We start from the raw sequence: 17,887 nt of genomic DNA, 5'->3' as shown, positions 1-17,887 counted from the left end.
CGAATAGAAAATACGTGTATACAGGTGTTTTGCAAAGACTGGAACTGTCAACTCACCGAAATTCCGTGTACAATAGTTGCGCGGTCTTGCGATAGACGGTGCTGGCATACGTTAGATAAGAACAGATGTATGCATTTGAGTAAGACAGAATGATATATGTATATTATATAATATAAGGTAAAAACTAAATCAAAGATGTCACCACTGTTATCGAATTTGGAATTAAAAAAGTCTGTACTATCGACCTCGATCGAGTTAGGTAATCGGTTTAGCATCCCCTTAATATACCACATAAATTTATTTTGTAATAATATATGTCTATAAATGAATTATAAATAATATAAAAGAGAATTTAATTGTAACCTAATTTCGTTCGATTTGCTTTGATAAGTTAGAAATTGGAAAACTCTTGAAGATTTCTTTATCGGAAAGTATCTAACGTTGAAAATTTAAAAAGTTCCTCTTTTCTTATCATTTGTGCTAAGGAATGATTTGTTCTAATTTCATTCTTGTGATTTAATAATTTGTGGTTTGCTGTGATAAGAACACCTTGTATATTCAACTCCACCGTAATTAACTCCATAATGCGATTTTTCGACGGAGTTCCGATAACGATTTATTCCCCCCCCCCCCCCCCCAGTACGTTGATTAACCCTTTGAGGCCGCTTTTGCTCGTTCTATCTTGAAACCTTTAAGTTCTCGAAAGCCGCATTTCATCGAATACTGTTTCAGTATGACGGCATCTGACGAAATTTCGCAGTCATGTATGAAATTGTATACACATGTATATAAATGCGAATATAATAGGTTTTTAAAACTTGTATCGATTAGTGGAGTCGCGGTTAATTGCAAAAAAATTTCGAACAGGCCATTAATATCGACTTATTATGGGGGTTTTAATGGGGCTATTATACAATTTACTAAAATTATATGATGCGGCAGTTTTTGGATCGCGCTCAGATAAATATAGATATCGACAGACATGAATTCTCGCGAGGAGATGGCGTCTCCGCGTGCAATTGGAATAACGATCTCGTGTAAGGCATCGGCTCGTTGTTATTATCTTAATTATATCAGGCCGACCTTGGCATTGGGGCTCCCGATTCTTCTCGAACGCGATCGCGATCCCATACTGCAACATATTCTCCCGATTATCTCAATTGCACATCGCTTCTGCTCTCGCGTGTGGGTCGATTGCACTTTTTCTCCGTCCCCGTAAGACGGCATAAAGCTGAGAATCGCGAAGGCTAATAAGGAGATAAATTTCTGAAGGTGTATTTTTCTTTATATGCATGAAATTGAGATAAATTGCGCGAGTCTTCTAAAGAAATATTCAATTATCACTTGTTGCTCGATGTGTTTAAAATAAAAGTACAATTTGTTTATACATGTTATTAATATAATAAAATAATTTTAATGGTTGTGTAGGATGAAATAAAAATTTGGATATACGTATATATTAAAAATATTCAAACTAAATAGAATACATTATTAATATTGTTCGTATCACATTTAATTATATACTGAAAAAAATTTACTAAATTTTAATAAATATTTGTTTGATTAGTACTAACTAAACATTTACTTACGACAAACATATATTTATTCAATAAAAATGATGCTTAAATCAAGTTAATATTCTTGTATCAAATAAATATATGTTTATTTCCCTCTAAAAAAAATTAATAAAAAATATCAATGTATGCTCATTTGATCGCATTTTTAAAAACGTACCAATAGATGGCCCACCCTGTAGTAAAAGTATCTCGGCTTGAATAGCCTTTGTTTACTTAATATTAAAAATATTCTTCATTTTATTTATACAGAAAAGAATAATTTTGTTGAAGTATTTAAAAATTTAGTCAGATTTAAAAATAATTTTATTGGATCAACATAACTAGAACACTTAAGCATGAAACATGATAACATTGAACCAATTTAAACGTCCTAATAATTATTATGATAGCCTAGCAAAATTATTTTCAGCTCTGAAAGTAAATCTTTAATAAACTTTTCATACCTCAGCAAAGTTGTTCTTTTCGTATGAAAAAAAAACGATAAAACGAAGTTGTTTTAACTTTCAAAATTAGTGATGCTAACAAATGAAAATCGGAATAAAATCATAATGAGATCGGAATCAGTGAAGGTTTTTCGAGAACGACTTTGCTGGGGTATTTAAAAATTTAAGTAGACACAAATCTGAAAATAATTTTGTTGGATTATTAAAATAATTCTGTAGAACGTTTAAGCGTCGGCGATAAGGCTGCGAAGAGTTTTAGTATTCCAGAAAACTAGTTTGAACGTTGTGCATAATTATTTTGATAGCTCAAACAGAATTATTTTTAAATCTTTTCAAATCTTAGCTAACTACATTTTTAGATACTCCAGCAAAACCATTCTTTCCGCGTACATTGTTTAAAACTAATGTTGATATTAAGAATCGTTAAATCTACAAGAATTGCTAGACGTTGTTAGATCGCGAAGTTCCTCAACCTTCTCGAGAAGGGAATTCCGATAATTGGTATTTCCTTCCTATCGCTCCATTCGAGTACTTCAAGCAGAGCAAATGTATAGTTACGATGTCGTCCATAAAATCGCGGTTTCTTCATTATCCCGTTCTACGCACCTGCCTGGCAGAAGGCAATCCGGACGTTTTTTTTTTTCATCCGGACGTCAGACGTTGTAGTAGTCGGTAGAAGTCGTTATTCTTGGGGAGAACGAACGATCGTAGGGTATTTTTCAGAAACTACATCCACGTCAGTGACGTCGATAACACTGTGGCTGCCCGAGCTGCTACTTCATTGGCTCTTCTGGTCGTTTCGTGTATCGGCACTTATCCGCGTACCTCGATCATCTCGTGTTCGTCTACCTGAGCGATCTTATTAAACGTCTCTAATACATCGCGACTTTGCTACATTTATTTGATATATTCCTGCTTTCTCCCGATTGCGTGTCGTCGTTTATAGAAATATAAAATATCGAGGTCAGGGATCTCGGGGGCTTTGCCAAACGCAGTAAGCTCTTTTATGACATCCCTCGCGTTTCTTGAGGAATATTTAAGCAATGACCTTCTTAAGACTTCAAAGAGTTACTCGAGAATGCCAGATAAAGAGGAAGAGCATGATTTTCTGGATCTCGAGATGTCCGATGTTCACTTTTAAAGTGTAACGTTTAAATGCTGAATCTTCCAAATTTTTCTCTTTTTTTCTTTCATACGTGGAAAAAACGATTTTGCTGAAGTATCTAAAAATTTAGCTAGACACAAATCTAAAACTAATTTTGTTAGACTATCAAAGTAATTATCCAGGTCGTTTAATCATGATGATAAAGCTGTAAAAAGTTTTGACGTCCTAACAACTATAATTTGTGCGTGTCATAATTATTTTGGTGGTCCAACAAAGTTATTGTTAGATTTGTATTTACAGTGAATACAACAAGTATTCACATATGGAAGAAACTTTTTAAAAAAGTCTATTTGTAGAAAATAAAGGATTAATTAGCCATTGTTTTTAATAAAGAGCACGTTCTGTTTTAACATAAATAAAAGAGCTTTGTGAAAATAATCGAGTTCATGATCTTTTAAATTTCATGATTTTAAATTTCTACGAATATTTTCTGCATCTCCAAATAATAGTTTTCATTTCGCTTATTAAGATAATATATTTTAATTATTACAACTTTTTCGGTAAAATAATTTTGAGAAATATACAATCTATTTTATTTTTTGTTAATAAACTAATTAATGTTTACTTTCTAAAACTAAGGAAGATATCTTTTCTGTACAGATATTTTTTACACTTACTGTAGCTAAACTTTTGGATGCTTCAGCAAAACCGTTCTTTCCATGTTGAATTTCCGAAAATTTGTATAGTTTTATTTTAGCTGGTATTATTTTCTCAGCTTGGATCTTTTATATAGAACATCCGGGACAAAATGTCGACGTCGCTGACGAATATCGGATGTTTTTCATCTGACATTTATTCCGCGTTAAAAAGCTGTGATCATCTATTTATTCCTACCCCATTCGGGATAGTCATCGTCATATAGGATAAGTACAGTTAAGATCGCCAAAACAAGACGCGAGACGTTTCGCGCGACGAGTTTAATGTCACCCCCTTTTCGTACGGATTACTATAATCATCTATAACGACCATTAGACATTATTAGATGGACTGATGATCTACCACTTTGAATCTACGCCTATAACATTACGTCGATATGCGATCATGCGACTGTCTATCAGGGAGGTTCATCACGGAAAATTTACAGCTGCATCAGTTGGCGCAAAACACGCGCGTGCACGAATTATATTGACCTTTATAATCTCCACCTAAATAGACCATTGGAACAAAAATAGGGCGTGAGAAATGTAAACAATGAAAAACTGCTCTATAAATAAGAATAAATTGATAGGAAGGAAATAAATATGAGAGAAATAAATGTGAGAGAGCATTTATCATTGCATCGATATCGGTTATTACTGTTATTTGATGCTGCGGCTATAATAAATATTTAATTTTTATAACTCTGTCGAACAACAACGCGTTTATAAACATCGGTAAATATCCCTCGGGTATAATACGCGTCCTATATTTACCAGCGACACGAATTACTGTTGATAGTCCGACATCATTGATCTCATTGTAAATTTGTTTTCGCGTCAATGACATACTATTATCAGGTCGGTATCGCGATTACGATTACGATTACGCGAATCACATAAAACGCGTTGGCGTAGAGTGCAAAAACGGCGTAGAAAATGGGCTTATTATATACGCTCACGTTTGCAATTCCGATCGATGATTGTACGTTGCGAGATAACGAAAGGCGCAATTGCGCACATATGAATGCGACGCATAGACGAGCCATAGACCAGCTCTATCAATTTTTAATTAAAAACTGGAATATAAAGTGTAATAAGTGAGGAACGATATACACAATTATATCATGATTTATATTAATTAATACGAAAAAATTATACCATAATTTGTACACTGAAAAAAAAGTTGTTCATTTGACTAAATTAAAGTTCGTTTTTATTTCTTTTGATGAAAAATGTATGTATTTAAGTCAGACATATTATATTCGTCTTAAATACACGCATTTTCCAACGAAAGAAATAAAGATGAACTTAATTTAATCAAATGAACAATTTTTTTCTCAGTTAACTAATTTATGAATTGTATAATAAGACTGGCGTGCGAAATTGATATAGAAATATGAATCGAATGCAGTAATTAAAACTCAGTAATAAATTAATAACAAGTTGGTTTAATAATAAATGTATAATAAAACCTTGACATTGTAATTAATTGAATAAAAGTATAATTAGACGTTTCGATTCTCTAATTCATTAATAGTCATCAATTTTTATGCATATACATTTTATACATATTAATTGAATATTCTTTTAATATTATGTGCGCACAATTAATTAGAATATTTTATTTTCTTTAAATCTTTTTTTTTTTAAGAAATAATTTGATTCGACGCAATCCTTTTTTTATCTTTGTTCCATTTACTCATAAATTCGCTCTGGAGTGATGCATCGTGTACGTACTGCGCGTAAATAACTGTACGTGAGTAACAAGCATGCACAAATTAAACGGTGAAATTATCGCGCAACGTTGCTCGAGCGTTATATACGAATTTAAATGAGGCCGCCCGGCAAAAACTCGATTTCGCACGTACTTTCGTTTAACTACTCGTTTGCGAAGATATTAGAGAGAAATTAAATAAGTTACATTTTTATTCATGTAAGAAAAAAATAATAAATACAGATCTGATATTAATATAAAACGTAATATGATTTAATAATTAAAATAATATTATCTGATAATAATAATTTTAAATAAGGAGTTAATAAATTTGAAAATGTAAAAGGGAAGACTGTACACATAAATTATAAATAGATATCTTTTATACAAATTAATATTTTATATATATTAAATAAATATTCTTTTAAAAATTATATATGCATAATTAATTATTTTGTGCGTCTAGTGTTTAATCAGATTTTTTGTTGCACGTTTCCCACGATGTAACATTTTAAAGTGTAATTTGCATAAAGTAAGCAAGCGTTTGAGATTTACCTGTTGCCTGCAGCACGCGATACTTAAGTCTATACTGTAAACAGCAATCTTTGTTTGTGTAATTATTCCTGTAACGGGATCACAACTCGCAGCGTGTATTAAATACGTCGGATGCAAACTACAATGACGAAATTTGAATTTCTAAAACTTTTCTCTTCTCCCTGATAGACCGTCACACGATCGCTTGTCTAATTCTATAAAAGGATCCTATCCTAGAATATTATGCGCTTTAAAGGGTATCTAATTCTTTTGTCTTGTTATTCTACGGTAAAGCTATTACAGTAAATCTATCTCGAAATGAAAATCCTTAGCTACTAAAAATAAACCAATCGCCTTACAAGACAAATAATAATCGAATATCTTCTAGTTTTTTTTTCAGTTAAAATATCAAACAATAAATATAGATTTACATTTCAAGAATGAAGCAATTTGATTATACTATTAAGAATATAATATTGAAAATATAATTACATAATGTGATATTAAAAGATGTAATTACATTTTCAAACATCAATATACTTTGATATATTCTGACATATAAATTTTAAAATCCAAATGAAATCTTAATGTATTATATGATATAAACTATAATAGATCGAGACTTAAATACTCCACTAAATTTATCACTCGAATTTCAATCGAAATCACCTTCATCGAATTTGCGTCTCGAGTTTCACTTTAAAATAAAAATCAATTAATTTAAATCAACCACATCAAAGGAATTAAGTTGCGCATCAGTAAATTCTCTCACTTTCGGACGTGATCGGAGTATTTCAGTATAGCATTGGAGAGAATATAGAGGATGTCTCAAAGTGCCGTGTCCGATGATCGAATTTGTGCTGATCGACTCACCAAATTGTCCGGGTGCAAGTGATGGCCATAATCCCTGGGGTTACCCCGCGAGCCGCCTGGGGAACTGTGCCTGCGACCCCGTCCGTTCTCGATCTCGTCATCGTAATCCTGGAAAAAAGGACACGACCGTGTTTCATCCTGATTGATCGCGAGAAAGCTTTCAATATCTTTTTCTTTTTTTTTTTTTTTCTTTTTACGACGATATTGGTGACACAAATTTTCATCGGGGATAAAGAATCGCGATATCCGGCTTTAGCGGCTTTCTAGGTGTATCCCTTCGAACTCTTTCACCCGTGCGGTGTTCCCATCATAATTTTTCACAGACAAGACAGCGCGGCGGCTTTTTGTTCTACGCTTCATAATTCGTATGAATAAAAGCGAAATTAAGATTAAACAAGATTAATGTTTTTGGAAAATTAAAATTCCAGTGAAAAAATTGTATAGGAATTTTATGATGCTAGTGTTACGCTAATTTTTAAAATTCACGCGACGGTACTTTAGTCCTCCTAATTACCTGATTTACATGATTTCGCAACATCTGGTATTTCTTATACATTTTTAGCTGCTAAAATAAAAAATTAAAAAATTAATAAAGTTCCACAAATTTTAGAAAAAAACAAAGGGCTTTGTTTTTCTTTATAAATCATTATAAATCATCGTAATTTTTTTTATTAAATGTTGCCAATAATTTCATTATTTATGTATTTATATGTCACTTAAAATTGCATATAAACAATAAGAGAAGCTTTATCACATTTATTTTCATATATATTGTAAAAAATTAAATTTTTGAAAATACTCTACAAATTTAAACAACTATTTTTTCTTTATGAAGTAAAATACATAAAGAATCACTAGTTACGTGTTGAGAAACAAAAAACAGTGTGATTTCTTTTATTAAATATTGCCAATAATTTTATTACTTACATATATAACTGGAAATAATACATAAATAATAAGAGGGACTTCGACATATAAATACCGTCATAATTTACTGTCATATGTTGTAAAAAAGATTTAAATGTTTCATAGATAACACATATATTACGAATTTCTGTTATTATATACAAAAAATTCAAAGGAAAATTTCTAAAAATTGAACATATTCTTTTTTAGTGTAAAAAATCCTATACAAGAAACACCTATTACTTGTTGAAAAACAAAATATAATCAAAATTTATTCAACGTTATTTTTAAACGTCCATTTTCAACTTTCATTTGATCCGACTTTGACTTTAATCGATTGTAAGACTCGCTGCGTGGCGAAGGATCACCGCGGCACGACGGTTCGAAAAGGATACGCCCGCAGTACCTGATTGTCGCACTCGTCATCATTGGAGAGGGCGAGGTCGGAGGTCGTCACTTGGTGCTGCTGCGCCCTCCTGCAGCCCACTCTGCAATTGGCAAAATTTCCATTTCAGAACCACCCACCCCGTTCCGCGGCCGCTCTAATCAAATCGCGCGCCTCGTCTTATTAGCCCTATCGGCGTCGTCGGGACGATTCGTCGTCAGATGGAGATCTAATCGTCCCGATCGGAAACAAAGGGGAGGTGATCGAGCGGAAGTAAACGAGATTCGCGAGATTTTGCGAATTTTGGAGCCGGTTTAACAATTGCGAGCGTCGAAAATTAACAGCTAATTTCGAAAGGCGCTTTGCACCTTTTGTTCGAGAAGATATCAAACGGTAATCCGAAGTGATTCCATCACATACCAACCTACCCTTCGTCTCAAATATAATCTCTAGTTTTCTAATGAAAGCAAATACTATGGCAGACGATATCGCTTAAATTCAATAGGCGCAGCTATGGGGATCGCGTAGTTCTATTTTTAGAGTAGAATATTGGATATAAATTTACTGTTCGCAACGAGCTGATTGATCACTCAAAGACTATAGGATTCCGTATATTTGAAACATTAGAGATATATATATATATAATTACCATCCGAGTAATTTTAATTAAATGAAAACAATAATAGGCTACAAGTTAAGCTAGGTTCTAATGTTAAAATTTATGTAACCAATATTTTAAATATACAAAACAAATGTTTTGACCTTTATCAGGTCATCTTTAAAGTTTATTATAAAATCAATGTCAAATGTCAGTTAAAAACACAAATCGGTAGGTTCTATTAATATTAGAAGTCAATGTTGCAAATACTTCTTTAATATTAATACAATCTACCAATTTGGATTGTATTTTCAACTGACATTTGACATTGTTTCTATAATTAGCACTGAGAATGGTCTGATGGAGATTTAAACGTTTGTTTTGTATATTTAGAACGTTTGTTATAAAAATTTTAACGTGAAAACCTGATTCGTAATCTATTATTGTTCTTGTTTGATTTTTTATCTAATTTAGCCTTTCAATTTACTTTTTTGTCTTTTTAATTTTAATAAAGCGTATCGCGTAGCAAAATACAGGATGTTTCTTAAGTATTGTCGAATATTTTAAGAGTTAATTTTTTAGATTATTTTATAAAGGAAAATTTATACGAACATATTTCAAAAGTTTCAAATATTTAAAAAATTTTATATAAAATCGTTTTATCTTAACAGTTCTCAAATGAAAAAAAAACTTATGAAAAAGCTTTAATAAACTATTTTAGAGAATCTTTAGTGAGAGTATATTACAATGAAATAATAAAAATTTTTTAAATGATTAGTGTTGACCATCAACTGCAAACCAAAATGCTTCCCTAAGAAAAAACAATAATAAAAAAATCAAATTTATTTATAGTATATTCTGAATCCTAATAAGTTTAATGCTTCAATCAAAAAAAAAATTGTAATAAATTACAATAAAATAAATAAAATTTTATAATATTCTTTATAGAAATAAATTTTCATTTTAAGTACATAATCATTAATTTTTCTAAAATTTCTTATAAATATGTTCTACAATATTTAAGATTATCATCAAGATAATATACTTTACTAAATAGAATCGATACTTAAAAGAAAAAACTGAATAATTACTTTTCTCAGCACAGCGGAATGTTATTTTTCTGTGTATATCTTCGAAAAGAGGCCTAAGATATATGATGTCATATAAATATTTCTTCTATAATGACCTAAAAAATCTACTCCTAGAATCAAACAATTAAATAAATTAGAGTCTTGAAATTGAACAACAATAATAAAAAGAAACAAGTTTGGATTAATAAAGAGTAACGCGGATTAATATAAAGTATGTAAAACAAAAAAGTTACTGAAAAGCGAAGTTCGTGTATGTTTTGGCTCATATTTAGACTCATTTACAGCATAAAAATTCAATCGGAAGTCTCATAATTATAATATAGATTAAAATTGTCTCAATCTAGCATCCAGTTGCAAGTAACTGGATGCTAAAGCCCAAATTGACGACCTTATAACAGAGTCTGGCTACAAGATGACAAACTTTTATTGATCGACTGTCGTTTTTGTTCAACTTCAGTACAGTAGCATAAATAAGTTAGTATTAATTAAATAGAATAAAATAGCACATCTAAAAAAATACAGTAGGTATTCATACTCTTCTTTCTCACTCCTGTTTTGACAAAATTCTTGACCAGACTCTGTTAAAGGGTCTTTAGCCTAAATATGAGCCGAAACATACAAATTGCATCTTAGTAATTTTTGTATTATTTACACACTTCGAATATATTTGCACATTAACATCTATGTTGACTCTTACTAGCCTGTACTTTTTTTTTTCATTGTTTTTATTCAACTCCTAAAATATTGGACAGTGCTTAAGAAACGTCCTCTATACATCTCTATACATATTTAAATAAATTCGAACAGATGTCCAGATTCGTGCGATCGTACCCGGGAATAGAACTACATGAACAGACGGTTTGAGAAGCGAGAGAGCTTTCGACGGGTGATTGGGATGACCCGCTGATGATGAGCATTTATTCACTTTCGAGGTGGCTGAAGGCTGCACGAGGTGAGAAACTGCACGGATTCTCACCCGGAAAAGTTGGAAAGCAGTATGGAGCACATGAGATTACAAGACACCGATCACATGAGCGATTTCTACAGCTGCGATTAACATAGATCGCGTCATCATCGATATAGAAGTCCTCGCTGCGAATATTTCAAGACGAGCAATTTCAGATCGCAGGTGGCATCGGCAGGAAGAATTTCTCCCCGTTCGTAATCAATTTTCCCTTAATCACTATCATTATCTCCACAGACGCAGTCAATTTTCATTTTCGCGCCATTTGAGTTACCTATTTTTATGGTGCGCAATTTTCTCTCTCCACGGAAAAAAAGCAAGAAATTGAGCCGCGTTCCTTTTATATTACAAATTAATCAACGTAATTTCAATGTAATTACGATCTTTTTTCAAAACTAATCGATCTTTGCGTCAATCATTCTAAAGCAAAAAGCGAATTGCCGAATTGCGCATTAACTAAATTCGCGAGCACATTTAATCAGGAGATTAATCTAAATTCTCTAATTCCCGCGATGAGGGAAGACCGTAAAAACATAAAATAGGTCACTTATTTTTAAAGCCGGGATCAGCGACGAAATATGTCCGTGGATTTTATTTATTTCCGCGGATGGGATCGCGAAAGCACGTCGGCTCTCTCACGAGAGCTCGCGTTTCGTGACGAACATTTCGTTACCGAAGCGATTACGGTACTGGCGACTGCCGAAGCTCATTTGTTTCATTCTGTTACCCGGGATACGACCTAGGGTGTAAGAAAGCACGGCGGTGTGAAAATTTCAAGGGCTCTCCTCGTCGCTGCCCCCCGGCTCGTTTAAAACTGCGCCACAGAGATCGTTTCTACTCGGCACTAATTGTGAGAATTAACGCGCCGCTCAATAAGCTTGAGGTTGAAAATAATACCTGCGCAATTAAATAGTACGACTTAGATCGGTGTTATTTAATTGCGCTAATATTAGCTCTCATGTAGCACACACAACAGCATCTGCAAAACGCTCGGAAATCGCGTATGTCTAAAATGAGATTTTAAGGCGTAAAACTTAAGCTTTAAGCTTTAAACAATATCTTTATTTTAGACCATATATGTGAGAAACACAATCAATAATAGAAATTTAAAATGCCTATTACGGTCTCGAAGCTGAATCTTCGTTGTTTACGAAGCAGCTTCGACCGTAATAGGCATTTTAAATTTTAAACTTTAAACCATCAGAAATTGACTACAGTTAAATGTAAGGAGAATAATCGATGATGGAGAATCGAGGATCAATTTATTAAAGCTTGAGGCTTAGAGCCCAGACACAAGCTTTTGCATAACGCATAACGCATAGTGCATAAGCGAATCAACTAATCAGAAGCTTTCCTTTCTTCTCATTCCATGGAAAAGAAGAATTTCGATTGATTCCATTATGTACTATGTATTATGCGTTATGCAAAAGCTTGTGTCTGGGCCCTTAAAGCTCAAGTTTTACGCCTTGAAATCTCACTGTAAACGCTGCTTTACCTGCATAAGCGTTTTACAGGTGCTACCGTGCTATACGTGCAGTGTGAATGCTATATACTTTAGTAAACAGTTTTTAAACTAAATACGGAAAAATTAATTTATTATTTTCATTTTTGTTCTGAATTTTTATAGAACAAAATTATACGAAGGAAATATTAAGTTATATGATTTTATAATTAGAGAATTGTTTTCTATGTCGAATTAATTTCATGTTCTTGATTTATTAAAATCATTATTCTCGTAAAATGTCAAAAAATTAGAACAAATTTAATAAATTAATTTGTACACCACGGTATATATGGTGGGAATATTAACATATAATTAATTAATTCTGCAAACGCATATTTATATAAAAGATGTTTCCAACTTAACCCTCGAACCACACTAGGTCTTTCGTGTCTATTAAAAATAATCATTTTTGTACTTTAATAAAATCAAAAACTGCTTTTTTCTTCAAAAATCAAAGTTACAATTTTTATATCAAAACTGAATTATTTTCTTTTTCTGGTACAGAAAGTAATTCCCACAATTTTTCTAAATATTTTTTTCCAATGTTTGCATAGCAGGATAATTTAGTAGAAACCTTAAGGAGATGCTAAACCGATTACCTAACTCGATCAAGGTCGATAGAGAGTACAGACTTTTTTAATTCCAAATTCGATAATAGTGGTGACATCTTTGATTTAGTTTTTACATTATATTATATAATATATTATATCATTCTGTCTTACTCAAACGCATACATCTGTTCTTATCTAACGTATGCCAGCACCATCTATCGCAAGACCGCGCAACTATTGCTACACAATTTCTGTTGACAGTTCCAGTCTTCGCAAAACACCTGTATACACATATTTTCTATTCGGTGAAAATATTTCTTTTCTAGACTTTCAATCTTAGTTCTACAAACTCGGTATTGTTCGTTTCAATAATGTGACCTCAGCTGCACGCTATTTTCAAGATATGGACTTTAAAACTCTTATATCAAGCAAATATATATCTGAGGTGACAGCTGTACAAGTCAAAAGTGAATTTTTAACGAATTTTAAACTTTTTTCGATTTTCTCATGAAATCCAGTGCAGCTGAGGTCCTGTTTGTGCGTACTTTAATTTATGAATATAATATGTAATAATACTTTATATTAATAATTATATTAATAATATTATGTAACAATACTTTTGCAATCCGTACATCCAATACGGAGATTTTTCACCGAATGAAAATGTGGTAAAACAGGAGGCTTTAGCATCGCCTTAAAGAATATGTGTGAATTTTTACAAAATTTTTCGAGAGAGCACTTTAAGAGCCTTAAAATTGCACACGAATGATCTATGTGTATCGTCCAAAGGTACCGAAAATAAGTGTGTGGTTCGAGGATTAAGATTTAAATTATTTAAAGTATTAATATTTTTACAAATGAGACTCCTACAGCCTTGGATTATACAGCTATATAAGTCCAAAACATCCTTGATTTATTGCATTTTCGTGAGAAAAGATGGTAATGAAGGCAAAAGGAGGATTAATAAAATATTAAAATTGTTATCGAAATCAATATTATTTTTTAATAAAATTGGTTTTTAATTATAATTCGACATTGGATTGATGAGGATAAGATTAAGTAAAAAAATTCTATTTTTAATCAAAGCGGATCATCGTGTATAAATATTTCATATATTGAAAGGTATATGAATTTATATACAATTCTGCAAATCGCGTGTCAAAATCTTTTTTAATCATGAATAAAACTAGAATAGTAATATCACATATTAAACTGTCAAGTAATTTAATAATATCGATGCTAATAAGCGTTCTTATAAAAATATTAATAATTTGATGTTAATAAGAATCTTAATTTGCTTTCTAATTTATTTTTCATTAGACATCGAATGATTATGTCAATTTTTAATGTAGGCGTGTTTTATACTTATAGTCAAGGCTGCATTTATGAAATTTTTAACAGTTCTATAACTGGAGCGAAAAAGCTTTTAGAAATGAGATGATTATTTGAACAAAAAGCTAATCAAAAATAAATCGTGTATCTATAAAAATTCTAGCTAATGTGCCTAGAGATATATACAGATATTAAACTGAAGCTTTAAAAGTGTAATACAGATTTTATACACACATATATATATATGTATATATGTATATATCTGTTGGACTTAATTAAAACTTTCATTGTTGCTTTGAAAAATTTCAATGTACCTATAACTTTAAAAAATTCTATTAACAAAGAATTCCCATTTTCATGTAAAATATATGAGAGAAAATGCAAATCTCTTTTGATGTAACACGGTGAAATGCAAAATCCTTTCTCTGTATCGGGGAACGGTTTTCCTAGGTCTAGGAAAGAAAGTTCGATGTCGGCTGGTATCCCGCGCGATAAAAGATAGAGAATTCAAGGTGGAGATTAGATCGGCGGACAAAGGCGCAAAGGTATATTGAAATCACGGGTACTCGGAGAGGATCAAAAGCGGAACGTTTTCGCTCGTCCATTCGCCCGTCCGTCCATCCATCCATCCATCCGTTCTGTTCCCTCCCGCTAGGGACGAGCGACGTGAAAGCTATCAAAGCAAAGCGCATCGAGTTCCTCCATATCTCGCTCACTGCTGCATTCGCGCACGCTATCGATCCCGCAAAATTTACTTTCGTATTCGCGACTCAACGTAAATTCCGTGCGTATACATTCCCGGAGAAAGTCATCGTGAATTCAGCACAATATAGCGGAAAATCGCAATTGAAGCGTCTGTTTTGTTTCTCGAGAGTTCTTTTCTCGTTTGTTCGATAACGATCGACAAGAAAATATACAATGTTTTTAAACTTGTGATTTTAGACTGAATAACAGTTTGTAATTACACGTTAAATTGAAGAGGAAAAGATCTCTTAAAAATTTTTATAAAGATTGAAAATTAAGCCGCTCTTTTTCAAAACTGACTCACTTTTTAAAGCGAGATTCCACTCCAAAGAATTTAGAAAAGTAGCAGCTCTTTTGTTTCTACAAGAAACACTATTTTACGTTTTTTAAAAATCCGAGATATTCTTACGAATTTTTCGTTGAATTTATTATTCAAACAATAATTTTTTTCGTATCTGATACAAATAATATTATTTTAGAATAGTTTTCTCTACTGACATCGATCTTCAAGCAAAATATCTGTTATAAACTTTTTAAAATCCTCCGTTTGTGTTACTAATGATTATATTAATGAATACTTTCTTTTCCTGTTATATATTAATTAATTTTGAGGACGATTTTATTAAAATTTTTTCTAACGAAGTTTCGCTTTTATTTTATGATTTACTTGCTGATAGACAGATGCATGGATGAGAACGGACAGATGAGCAGCGTTGCGCTAAATTTCAATTCAGCTTATATTAATCGTGATTACGCTTAATAATAAATATTCAACTATTCTATAATAATAATATCATCGAATGAAGAACCGAGGTTTTATTATTATATTAGTAAAAAGCTTGAATACTTTATTAAAATTGGGATCTTTTTTCACCCTTGCGAATTATTTTAATCTCGCTTGTGCATTAATAATGATGCTAATAAATATTAACTTTCTTCCGATAATAATTGTTGAACATAAAAAATCTTCAAAAAAATTAATATTTCACAGAACTGCATTAATGAATATTTTACCTCGTATAATAATAACGTGATTAAATAAGAAAATCAAAGTTTTGTTATATATACATATATTATTAATATAGAAGTTTAAAAATATTATTAGTGCAATTAAAGTTTTTTCACCTTTGCTGATCATTTTAGTTCCACTTGCATTTTGATGATAATAATGCTGCTAATAAATAAATACTCGTTCTCTTGTAATAATAATTGTTGAACATAAAAGGTCTACAGAAAATTTCTTAATTAATATTTCACAGAACTGCGTTAATATTTGAAATAACAGTGTGATTGAATACAAATCTCACACAAAGTTTTATTATTATTAATACAAAAGTTTAAATATTTTATTATCGTAATTAAGATTTTTTTCATCCTTGCGAATGATTTTAATTCCACTTGCATTTTTTAAATAACAATATCGCTAATAAATATTAACTCTCTTCTAGTAATAACTGTTAAACATAAAAAATTTACACAATTAAAGTTTCTTAATTAATATTTCACACAGAACTGCATTAATAAATATTTGACCTTCTAAAATAATGTGATTAAATAAAAAAACAAGAAAATTTTATTAGATGTATGTATCATCGACATAAAAGTTCAAATATTATTAAATAGTATTTTATTAGCGCAATTAAGATCTTTTTCATCCTCGCGTATCATTTTAATCCCGCTTATATTTTGATAATAATACTAAATATTAGCTCTCTTCTAGTAAAAATGTTGAACGCAAAAAATCTGCATTAAAATTTTTTAATTAATATTTTACAGAGCTGCGTTTGTATTAAAAATAAACGGTAAAATTAAAATCAAACTGTCTTTCGTCATCTAACGATTAGTCGCGGAACGAAATATTTCCACGCACGTGGGCGCAACAGTCATTTTATATCGTGAAATCGAAAGCGTTTGTCACCGATCGCTGGCGTGCCGAGCGTGTCGCGCGAATGGAAATGTAGAATAGTGAAAACTGTCGTGTACTCGCTCTGCCGACTAAATCCACCTCGATTATCGATTTCCCTCCCACGCGCCGCCACGTGGAAAAGATCACCTTTTGCGGCGATTCGCCCTTCGCACTCGTCCCACAGATTTCAGCAAAACTCGACAAAGCAAATTTCACTCCATTGCCGGCACGAGCCGACGCCTTCAAAATGCTGATTATATAGAGTTTCCCCCGAGCTCATAGAATATTTGTTAACTCGATAATGTCACACGGCAATTAAAGGTCTGAAACTGAATTATATGCACTTTATAAATTTAATCGTGATAATTATATGAGTGAAACTAAATGAACTCGGGGAAAAAAGACACAAAAGGACAAGTCCGTCTCATGACGTCAAACTTGTTAAACCCTTCGAGCCTAACGATGTTTAAAATATTACGGGGGAAAAATGACATTAACAGCATTATAGCGGCAGCAGTATAACTGAAAATAATCTTGTTTATTTAATAACGGTATTAATAAAACAAATACGGTATGCTTTTGTTTTAATAAAAAATGTTACTTGTTTTATTAATATATTGAGAACAAATGTAACATTAGTTGAATATTTTTTAAGTGTAAATATATATGCACTTATTTTACATAAGAATTATTAATTTAATTATCATTTTTATTTAGGAAACATTTATTTACCGTAAATAAATAAGTTAGTATTATCCAAACAAATATTTATTAAAATTTAATTAACATTTTTTACTGTCATTGAAGTAACAAGATTACTTTCAATTAGACTGCTTGATTAATGCTGTTAATACACTGAGAGAAAAGATATAGAATTGATAACAAAAAAAGAGAATTATTCACAAATGGCCGATTATCGTTGGATTACTTTGTTAAAATTACAAAATACAATATTTTTTTGT

General features: G+C 31.5%; 1 protein-coding gene across 1 annotated transcript in view; it reads right to left on the bottom strand.

Annotated features, from left to right (window-relative positions):
- The window catches only part of dysc (whirlin protein dyschronic), a 122,946-nt gene that overhangs the window by 33,424 nt on the left and 71,635 nt on the right, over positions 1 to 17,887 (bottom strand). The window contains exons 11-12 of the mRNA XM_018505929.1: positions 8,257 to 8,338; positions 6,945 to 7,052 (exon numbers count right to left, since the gene is read on the bottom strand). Of these exons, the coding sequence (XP_018361431.1) occupies positions 6,945 to 7,052; positions 8,257 to 8,338 (190 nt within the window). The remainder of the gene's footprint in view (positions 1 to 6,944; positions 7,053 to 8,256; positions 8,339 to 17,887) is intronic.

Source organism: Trachymyrmex cornetzi, unplaced genomic scaffold (genome assembly GCF_001594075.2).
Source record: "Trachymyrmex cornetzi isolate Tcor2-1 unplaced genomic scaffold, Tcor1.1 scaffold220, whole genome shotgun sequence".
NCBI classification, from domain to species: Eukaryota; Metazoa; Arthropoda; class Insecta; order Hymenoptera; family Formicidae; genus Trachymyrmex; species Trachymyrmex cornetzi.
The sequence above is the reverse complement of the archived record's forward strand: the minus strand, read 5'-3'. Positions and strand labels throughout refer to the sequence as shown.